A 10891-nucleotide genomic window follows, 5' to 3' on the forward strand; every position below is an offset into this window, starting at 1 on the left:
ATAAGTTACTACTTAGCAACTTTTTGATTATGTAGTGTTAGGCACGTGCCAGTCACATGTGATGCGTGTATATGGAGCGTGCGAGTATGCGCATCATTAATAGGGCTACCCATATACTCTTTGAAGAACCCTATTGGGATCCTTGTTCCATAACTTAACAACCATCCAAAAGTAAACAACCATCCAAAACTAAGCCACCATCCAAAACCAGCATACCTTGGATTAATCAGCACTTGAAATCAAAGAGGAGCTACCCCTATCCTAACCCAAGTACCAAGGTTTATTATAGAGCCATCATCCACAATAAGCTAAAGTAACCAGATATATCAGCAGCATAGCCAAATAGAAACTGATAGTGACAATCGGAATAATCATATAGCACAAAAAAAGTCCTAGTAGCAATAAAAAAGTGCAGATAGTGATATTAAGAGAGTTTCACATGTTACCATAGAGTGATCAAAAACTTCCGGGAAAAGTTTAAGATGCAGCATAGATACAAATACCATTAAACCCAACCAAAGATTTTAAACCAGGATGTTTTCGAGTACCAAGGATGATTTTCTTCCATATACAATTAAAACTCCAACGAATGTTGCATAAACATGTCATAGTTTCCCATACTTTTCAATATATGCCTGCAAACATAAGTGCCTAACTGTCAAATGCCATAGACATAATATCTAACGTTACTTATACCTAACGGACACCAATCAAAACAGCAAGAAAACGCACCTCGACAAGTTTCGCAAGTTTGGACTTAGAGGAGGAAAGATATGTGTCAACAGATTCTTGAACGGTTGGAACATGTTCTGGCGGTAAAGTGCTAAGGACCTTGTCTACAGCCTTTTTAACAACCATTTTATGAGCATCTTTGCTCAGTTTACCATCACGCCATGTTGGCTTCACTAATTCTTTCACAAATTCTATCAGAGCAGCACGAAAATGCCTAACAGCTTTGGATTCTCTGTTCATATCCCCTTCATGATCAAACGTCTGTTTATGATGATGATGATGATGTTGGCTACCCTCATCTCCTACTTTAGCTTCTCTTGATGGACCGTCATTTTGTCCTAGAGAATAGTGACTAACGTGTTCTCTATTTTCTTGTACGATATTATCCATAACCGTAGCTGGAGCCGGAGGTGTAGTTATTGTTGCAGGAATCTTTTCGTTGCCTTCACCGTTTGTGTTTACGGCCTTTTTGGCGGTGAACAACTCACATTCGTTACTATCTACATCCATGTCATTTTCATGGTCATTTTCATTGCTATTTACATGACTAGCAAGAAAGAACCTATCAGAACCGTAACCGTAATCCTTACCACATGTCTCGTTTAGAGGTGGATTGACGTTTTGACCAGAATGTTTGCTTGAGATGGACGCTGCTGCTTTATTGGAAGTCAGGAATTCAACGGCTTTATCTACGATCTTTGGCGGCTCGATACTATCACGGATTGGATCGTACTGGATTTCAGGAGGAGGTATTCCTTGAGATATAAGAAACGCTGACCTGAAAGGCCTCGATGGTTCCCATTTATAAGCAGAAAATTCTGAAAATAAAGACGAATGGGAAGGAATGTCTTTACTGCGATGTAGACGTTCGGATTCAGAACCAGAAAACGGAGAAGATAAATATGTAGAAGGATTACGCCAGACGTTCGAACTATGATTATAATTTAAGGGAAAATTACTTGTAGGAAATTTGTGATTATGTAATCCTCTACCACTATGTTCTCGTATAGATGAAGAAAACGGGTTCATTTTAGTCTCGTTGTCCAAATTCTCATTCTCTTGCATACCGTTCGTCTCGGGATGATTAAACGGAGAGACGGTTACACTATTTTCTGTTTGTGGTTTTGTATTAAGTATAGTCGTTGGGCTCTCGTTGGACTTGTTGGGTAAATCGGTCATTTCAGAAGTACAAGTGATAGTTGGTGCAGGTGCAGAAGTTGTTGCCAGACCTGATAGGGCAACGAGGATTTGTATAATAAATAAATTAAAAAGTAAAATAAAAAAAGGTAATTCCGTATTTATACTTCACATAAATACATGGATTACCTTTGCTATCGTGAGGTTCAATTGCAGCTACAGAACTATCATTTTGTTTGTCGCAAACAACATTTAGTTGGTCTTCGATATGACGAAACCTACACGAGTTTCCCTTAATGCACCAACCCTTTGCAAAGAAATCGCATACGAGAGCTGCCCGTTTGTTTCTATCGTTAGTTTCCGATACAGGTGACGAGCTTCTACGTCTTATAATTCCCGACACATCCAATCTGGAAAACCTATAATAATATATTAGTATTAGATTAGATTATTCTAGGATGTTGTTGATAAGACAAAGAAACTAGTAGTCGTTGTCACCTGGGTTCGGGTTCGGGTTCCTTCTGTTGTCCATCATTACTCATTTGTGTAGTAGTTTGTTCCAAAACAGGTGGGATTTCAGTGGGTCCCACTTCTTTACTGGCTACATCAAATGGGTTATACAGGTCAGCACTCGTAAATTCACCATTACATTGAGAAGCTTCTTCTACAACAGTCAACTCTTTACTAGCTTCAGTGAATGAGTTGACCGGGTCAGCGCTCATCAATTTCATAACTTCACCATCACATTGAGTAGCAGCTTCTTCAACGGGAGTATCGTTAACAAACGGGTTGGGCGGGTCAGCGCGGGTCAACTCATCGTCACATTGAGGAGCAGCTTCCTCAACGGTTATGATTGTTTCTTTGCCTGCAAGGGTCCACAGTATCTATCATCAGCAATCAGATTCAAGTTCATAGTCCTCAATAATTTTTGAATCGACAGAAAGTCAAAACACGTGGCTTAATTTTAATCAACTTTAGAGAAACAAAATTGAGAGAGAAAATCTTTGGTTGAACAGGTAACATGAACTTAAAGAGATAGTTACCTACCTTTTACGCTATTCGCTATCTTCTAATGTCCCCACTTACCTTCTAATCACACAAACAATAGGTTTCTCAAATTGCTAACTAAAAGGAGTGCTGAGTAGAAAGGGTGAAAAGATAAAAGCTTTCATTCTAATAAGATTAAAATCAAGTATCTGACAAGTAATAAAGTAGAGACCATGTTTCCATGACTCTGAAGATAACATTTGAATCCAAAGATCTTAAAACTAATAGTTTGAATAACAAAGAGTCAGCCATGTCTGATGTAAAACTAATAGACCTAGAAATCAATCCTACATATATTCTATTTAATAAATAAATATTTAACCTTTACTTGTTCCAATTCCTTGCATATCAAGTTCCATCCTGTTCCGTACCTCATCAATGTCTATTAGTAACTAAACTAACATTAACAATCGTCTCATCATGGACAAGTTGGGTTAGAACTCTCTATTTACAATGTGAAACCTTAAAGTTTTAGAACATAAATTGCATCCTTCAATGCACTCCAGGCTAGGGCCTAATATATGTAAACAACACACTCAAATTCACTACTCACAATTGAAAACCTTAAAGTTTCAGAACATAAATTGCATCCTTCAATGCACTCCAAGCTAGGGCCAAATATATGTAAACAACACTCTCAAACATATCTTCACTACTTCACAACGTCAATAAACAAAACAAATTTTTTTTCTTTTTTTTTTTTGGACCGGAGGTCCTCACGGAAGCAATCTCTCGACCCTGGAGTAGAGAGGGGGTGACTTTCTCTTCATGGTGGGTGGAGAATTCTTTCTCGAGTTGTGGTTTGAGAAACGACTTCTCTTCTATTCTAGGGTAGAGGCAGGATTGTCTACAACCTTGCAACCTCGCATGTGCGTGATTGGGTTTTATTGTTGTTGTTTGTGCCTTTAGTGCATCTGCATAGAGACACAAAATGGATTCATCTTAATAACCCATTTATTACTCGCTATCATGCTAGTTGCTTAATCAATTTTCATATGTTTACAAGATTTCATCTTTGTGCCTCATATCACGTTCCTTAGACCCTATTTCCGATTTCGATCCAGGGTAGCTGCAACACACATTTAACCTCTAAGGGGTGGCCTCGTGGTTGGGCGCTTAGGAATCTCCAAACAAAACAAGACTTAGGTTCCCCATAATTACACTTTGGGGCCTTGCCTTTCAAAAAAAAGTTTGTTGGGCCCTATCATGTCCTCTTCGAATCTTAAAGTATAATATGCAAATCCCTTATATATCCCTTTTCACTCTAGTTACACTTTGGGGTCTTTGCTTTTCAAAAAAAAAAAAAAAGTTTGTTGGGCCCTATCATGTCCTCTTCGAATCATAAAGTATAATATGCAAATACTCTATATATCCCTTCTCACTCTAGTTACACTTTTGGTCTTGCCTTTCAAGAAAAAGGTTTTAAGCCCTATCATGTCCTCTTCGAATCATAAAGTATAATATGCAAATCCTTTATATATATCCCTTCTCAGTCTAGTTACACTTTGAGGTCTTACCTTTCAAAAAAAAGGTTTCTTAGGCCGTATCATTTCCTCCTCGAATCATAAAGTATAATATGCAAATCCTTTATATATCCCTTCTCACTTTAGTTACACTTTGGGGTCTTGCCTTTCGAAAAAAAAAGTTTCTTAGGCCCTATCATGTCCTCTTCGAACCATCACGCAAAAATATGCGAATCCTTTATAAAAGATGGGGAAATGGTATTTAAAAGTACAAAGAGCTATAGCAATCTAAATACGGACGTCTGAGCTTTTGAATCACCACAATCCGAGTCCGCATGAGCTGTTAACTACTTTAGGTTTTTGAACTAGTGGGCGCGAATACGTATATATGGACATCCTCATCCGAGCTATTCGCACTAGCATTTAACGGATGTCTGGTACTTTGTGTATTTAAATGGTTTAACAAATTGAATTCCAAGGTTATAGTTGTCTTTGATTAAATTGATTCCTTCTCACTCTAGTTACACTTTACGACCTTGCCTTACACATACACACACACAAAAAGTACCTTGGGCCCTATCAAGTCCTCTTTGAATCATAAAGTATATGCAAATCCTTTATATATCCCTTCTCATTCTAGTTATACTTTGGGGCTTGCCTTTCAAAAAAAAAAAAAAAAAAAAAAAAAAAAAAAAAAAAAAAAACTTGGGCCCTATCATGTCCTCTTCAAATCATAAAGTATAATATGCAAATCCTCTATATATCCCTTCTTACTCTAGTTACACTTTGAGGCCTTGCCTTACCAAAAAAAAAAAAGGTTCCTTAAGCCCTATCATGTCCTCTTCGAATCATAACGTATAATATGTAAATCCTTTATATATCCCTCCTCACTCTAGTTACACTCTTTCCTTTCAGAAAAAACAAAAAAAAAGTTTCTTGGGCCCTATCATGTCCTCTTCGAATCATAACTTATAATATGCGAATCCTTTACATATCCCTTCTCACTCTAGTTACACTTTGGGGCCTTGTCTTTCAAGAAAAAGAAACAAAAAATTTCTTCATATCATGTCCTATTCGAATCATAAAGTATAATATGCAAATCCTTTATATATCCCATCTCAACCCCTCCACAAAACGTAATCAACGTAAACATCTTAACAATCACATCGGTGGCCTAGTGTGAGGTATCCGTGGTGGCCTAGTGTACGGTGTCTCGATCTCTTAACAAAAGGTCTAACATTCAGAAACCTAACTATGTAAACGTCTTGAAAGTGGCTAAGAAAAGGGTCAAAAACGATCAAAGGATACCCCGGTTGTGCCACATACATCTAAGTCATAATAACATAATCTCCCTCCGTGGGTAACCTAGACAGGAAAAAATTTCAACCGTCTATACTAGCATTGAAAGCTAGGTAACTACTTTGTTAACCAAGAGTGACATCAACTAAAGTGATGATAAATTCAAGCCGATGGAATATGCAATATTACTTCAACATGGAAATTTAGGATACACTTAGTACAACGTAGGAATGGAAACGCTAAGGATCATTAGTAGAGTTCAAGATAAATCATAAGTGTCATTTAGTTTAAGAGAGATTTCTCCATATTTCTTGAGATTTGGAAATGATTTTTGTCTCTAGAAGAACAATAAAAATTTAGAAAATGTGTTTGAACAAAATTGATGTTTTCATTTTCCAGGATGAGAAATGCAAAAAAACAAAAATCATAGTTTCACCAAGGTTGCAAAAATTGCTACTAGGGGAGAATCGGTCGGGACTTTAGAGCAAGTAATCGGTAATTCGAGAATTAATCGGGGATTAAACATATTGGACTATTTATACATTTAAAAACTAAATTTCAAAATTATGTGTAAATATAAAGAAACAATAAACATAGACATAATTGTCTAAAAACATAAATACAATCGTTCATTTTCTTTAAAAACTCTAAAATTATAGTTTAGATTCATGCTAAAATGTTAACCAATTTTGACTTTAACCAGCAAATCCAATTTGGACCCATTAACCAACGTTGACCAGTTAATTGAACGGCTTTTGAAAAATCGCAACGGACTTTTCTTAAAAAGGAGTAATCGGAGATTAATCGAGAGTAGTCGGGGTTCAACAACACTTGAACACGTTTTCAATCGATATTCTTATAGAAAAACGAAAAACAAAAACTTGGAACACATTTTCTAGTTTTCCAATTTGCATAAAATATTCTTTGAAAAGAGTTTTAGCAACAAACACACCTTAAGTAATGCAACGATCATTCTTGACATGTTCATACAACTAATCGTTACAAAGGTGGCAATTCGGGTAAGCTTGCGGTTGTGAGATGGTGGGTCTAAATTACCAAAGATAAACATGAATTGCATAAACCGTTTGGCAAGCTGGTTGATTCAGGTTAGAAGATTATTGTCGAATTTATGTGTTAGTTTTGAAGATGGGTGAAATGCACAATATTTCTGAACAACCAGGGTTAAGATCCGGTAAACTAGGCGAGGCGAGTAATACGCCGAGTTCTCAGTTTTAAGATCGATCCAAGTACTCGGTTTAAATACTCAGTCAAACTTGATCAAACTCGGTCAAAAGTTGGTTAACAAAGCCAAAACTCGAGATCACTCGAAAAATCAGCCATAGTCAAACTTGGTGACATCCTACTCCCCGAGGACTCCCCGAATTTTCGAGTACTACCAAAAAGTGCTGACCTAGTACTCCCGAGTTGCGAGTTCTCCAATCTTATATAATTGTGAAGCATTACATTCAATCTACTACTCTCTATCGAGTTAGATCAACTTGTATTAACATTCTTCTTCATCTATGGAATCCAATGTAATGCTACTAACTTGACAACACGAGTTCGTCACATACTACGGACTATCACGTGGATAAAATATCACAACTAGTAGCTTAGTATTATCATATAAGGTACTATAAGTAAAAATAGGATTTTTGTAACTTTGTTCGATATAAGTATGTAATCCTAGGCTTTGATGATGTTTAATTAAGGTTTTTTCCACGAGTATTTGTTGGTAATATGTAGCTTTATTACATATGTTGGTCTACTGTGGAATGTCGGATAGTAACACATTATCTTATAGCTTAATATAGAAGTTTTGCCCCCTTAGTTTTCCCCCTCACTTGGTTTCACTTTGTTAGTGTCCATGTGGAACCTAATACTATGCGCTATAATGTTAGATGTTTGAGTTGTCATTGTCGTGTTTATTACTCCCGATTGTTAAACTTTATTGATTAAATCAAACTGTTTATGAGCAAGAAATGCTTAAAATTGTGAATGTGCCTATATTCTCATAGCCATGTGATCTTATTTCTTTTATTTCCTTCTCTTCATTGGCCACTAAAGTGTTGGTGTTTCTTTGCTGCGAATTTGGTTTCTACATAATCAAATGACATGAATGAAATATGATTCCTTCCACATACGAACTTCCCTTCGAAAATACATTGACATTTCCATTTTCACTTATCAGCATATAGTATGACAAATGGATGTCATTTACAAAGGCACAAGAACATTCTTTTAGTTACTCTCAATGATAAACTAAATCCTCTTCTCTCTCCAAAATAAACTTCTTTTCTTAAAATGTATAGTCCTTTGATCTTCCCTATATGCACTCAATGAATAGATTAGCAATCACTAAGACACCTTGTGTCTCCTAAATAAACTTATTTCCTTAAAAAGGTACGGTCTTTCAATCTTCCCTACGTGCACTCAATGAATAGACTAACAATCCATTGACTTCATAGTTTTTTACTTAGGTTAGTCTCTACAATACAAAAGATGACATAAAGTGTTGTAACCACCGGTAAAAAACCTACGTCGCTAGGCGCTAGGGCATCATAAGTAATCCCTAGACAGGAAGGTTCTTGTTAGACCAGTCCGGACGAAAGCGCCATAGGGAGCGTGAAGCTCACAAATAGTCCGCCAAAAACTTCACACCATAGGCAGGATAGAAGTGATTCTTTCGCCAAAAACAAGTTCGTTACGCCAATAACGATTAGCTTCACAAACATTGGCGAGTCTAGCGGACCCCACTAGTGTAAAAAAATTTATACAATGTATACATCAAATTGTGTATGGACACCATTAAATTTAAGGATAGGACCCCATCTATTTTGAAAATTTATGGTTTTCTTAGGTAAACAACCACTAAAGTGTCATTAAAAAATAATTAGCTTTGAAAAAAAATTCAGGGACCCCATTGAGTTTTGATTCTGGATACACCACTGTTCACAAAAAAGGTTTTAGTTATTGTACACTATGTTTTACTTGTTGTATAATTTGTATATTCGTAAGGTATATTTGTGAGTATTGTTTAGTTATGATAGGTAGTGTTTAGTTATTATTTCGTTATGGGTTAGTGATAGTGATGTGTCAACTAAGAAGTTCAGTGAAAGCAATGGGGAGTGGTCTTACTGGCACCCATGATCCACATAACAATGTATAACAAAACTAATTACAGTATTCAATCACATTCTAACACACAAGTCTGCACACCAAACAGGAGACACATAATATATCCCCAATCAAACATAAACATCAAACAGATAAATTCTTTAAGCATATAGTGTTTGCACATGTCCCAAAAAAAAAGAGCTACTTTTAGTTCTGTTGATGCCAAATTCAGTACACATCCAAATTATTACTAAAAGCCAACAACAGTTTCTATTGAGATACAATTCAACATCTGTTAAAGTTATTACAAAATTTAAAAGATAATTAAAATTTAGTCAAGGTGTAGCTCTCTTATTAAACACGTGCACAAACACTAAAAATCCCCAAATTAGCATACATGCATGATCAATTAACCTATCATAAAAAAAACCTAAAATTCCAAAATCAAAACAAGAAATAACATAATATCATATAATTGGCACGCAGAATACACAATTAAGGTGGATAGATATAGAACCTTTATGATCATCGAGGTTTTCGATTGATGGAGGCGCATTATCTTCGTCTTCTTCTTCTTCTTCGAATTCTTCATCCTCATCATCGGAGACTTCTTCTTCAACTTCGATTTCTTCTTCGATTTCAATTTCTTCGTATTCGTATTCATCGGAGTCGGATGCGGTAGGAGATTGAGATTCAGTCACGGCGGTGGTAGGAGGAACGGCGGCGGCAGCCGCGGTGGTGGTAGGCATTTGGGAGAGGGTTTGGTGGAAAGCCCTATGATACTGTGCGCGAAAATTGTTGTTTGTTGGGAATGGTTACAGGAATGAGAATGAGGGTTTGGTGGAAAGCTATGAGATTGTGATGTGTGAATTTTTATAGTATTGGACTCTTGAATCTTGACCTAAATATACTATGTATCATATAGAAGGATGGTTAAAAAAACGGATGAGTCTCATTTATTTCTGTATATTCGTTACATACTCCATCTCATTGAAATTAGTCTTTACACTCGTAAAATTAGACTTTAATTTTAAGAAAATGTTAAGTGTTAAATCTTAATAGTGTTGTCACCTATTCTCTATCTCTATCTCTATTCTCTATTTTTATTTATTATAACAAAAACAATATTAACAAAACATTTTAAATAAAAGATGACATGACATAATCTTCACCCTTGAATTAAAAACTAAAACACAACAAGAACCATTAAATCAAAATCAAATGATATATTTTCAAATATATCATAAACCTCTTAACAAGTTCAAAGTTTAAATTTAGATATAGAATAGATAGATATAACTAGTTCCGAGACGGACCGCGCGTTGTGGCGGTTGCATTTTGCTTCTTTATATTTTTTGCATCCATTGACCCTAACCGTCTGTTTCACTATAAAGTAACGGCACCCATCCAGTTCCATCATTTCAAAATACGGCAGCGCCTTGAAATCAACGGCATGCTTGAAGTAATCAACACCATTTTCCCTTCTAACACCGAAACAGTCCAAGTCCTTGAAAAATGCCAAACTCAAAATCTTACCACATGTCACCTTACCAATTCGATCATAATACATTTTATACTTGGGTTCCAGTGGCAGTTTACGAAACCATGACTTTTTCATGTTCTTTTGATATTCTCTCCATTCTTGATTGTATTGTTTATTCACCTCTTCAACTTTTTTAGTTTCTAAGAAAGTCTTCACCCATAGTCTCACTTGATGAATTTGCATCATCAGACGCATCCTCAATAATCACCTCTTCAGCCCTATCGTCCTCAGAATGTCTATTTACACTTGTTCCCGACGTGTTTGGCGCTCTTTCATTAGCCATCAACTATGTAAGGAACTAGAGGGGGTGAATAGTTACTTGATACGTTTTTAACACTTTTTTGATTTATCACCAAATTTGATTAATTATGATAAACCAATTCAACTCAAACTTGATGTGTGTGGTGTGTATGTTCAAAATGATAAGTAAAGTAATGTAAAGAACATAGACACAAGGATTTATAGTGGTTCAGGTAGATGTTAACTAATCCACCTTAATCCACTCTCTCATTACACTAATCGGGATTTCTTGCTTCACTAAGCACTTTTCTCC

General features: G+C 36.0%; 1 protein-coding gene across 2 annotated transcripts; it reads right to left on the bottom strand.

The window, feature by feature from the left end:
- Positions 1 to 368: 368 nt before the first annotated feature.
- Positions 369 to 9707, bottom strand: LOC139870816 (protein FRIGIDA-ESSENTIAL 1-like). 2 transcript variants are annotated; one of them, XM_071858592.1, is made up of 6 exons: positions 9313 to 9707; positions 2368 to 2734; positions 2059 to 2288; positions 1323 to 1961; positions 733 to 1232; positions 369 to 635 (listed from the first exon to the last, which is right to left on the bottom strand). In XM_071858592.1, exons 1-6 carry the CDS (start codon positions 9542 to 9544, stop codon positions 606 to 608), a joined length of 1998 nt encoding a protein of 665 aa, XP_071714693.1. In that variant the 5' UTR covers positions 9545 to 9707; the 3' UTR covers positions 369 to 605. The 2 variants fall into 2 exon arrangements, with proteins under 2 accessions (XP_071714693.1, XP_071714688.1); XM_071858587.1 differs by having other exon boundaries at positions 733 to 1961.
- Positions 9708 to 10891: the final 1184 nt, after the last annotated feature.

The sequence above is a fragment of the Rutidosis leptorrhynchoides genome, chromosome 1 (assembly GCF_046630445.1).
Source record: "Rutidosis leptorrhynchoides isolate AG116_Rl617_1_P2 chromosome 1, CSIRO_AGI_Rlap_v1, whole genome shotgun sequence".
Taxonomy (NCBI): Eukaryota; Viridiplantae; Streptophyta; class Magnoliopsida; order Asterales; family Asteraceae; genus Rutidosis; species Rutidosis leptorrhynchoides.

Bases quoted from the DNA above. Each gene is read 5' to 3' on its own strand.
- LOC139870816 (XM_071858587.1), bottom strand. From the start codon at position 9,544: ATGCCTACCACCACCGCGGCTGCCGCCGCCGTTCCTCCTACCACCGCC. The intron at 2,289-2,367 runs GTGACAACGACT...ATATTATTATAG, and splicing joins GAACCCGAACCCGAACCCAG to GTTTTCCAGATTGGATGTGT. The intron at 636-732 runs GTGCGTTTTCTT...TTATGTTTGCAG, and splicing joins AACTTGCGAAACTTGTCGAG to GCATATATTGAAAAGTATGG.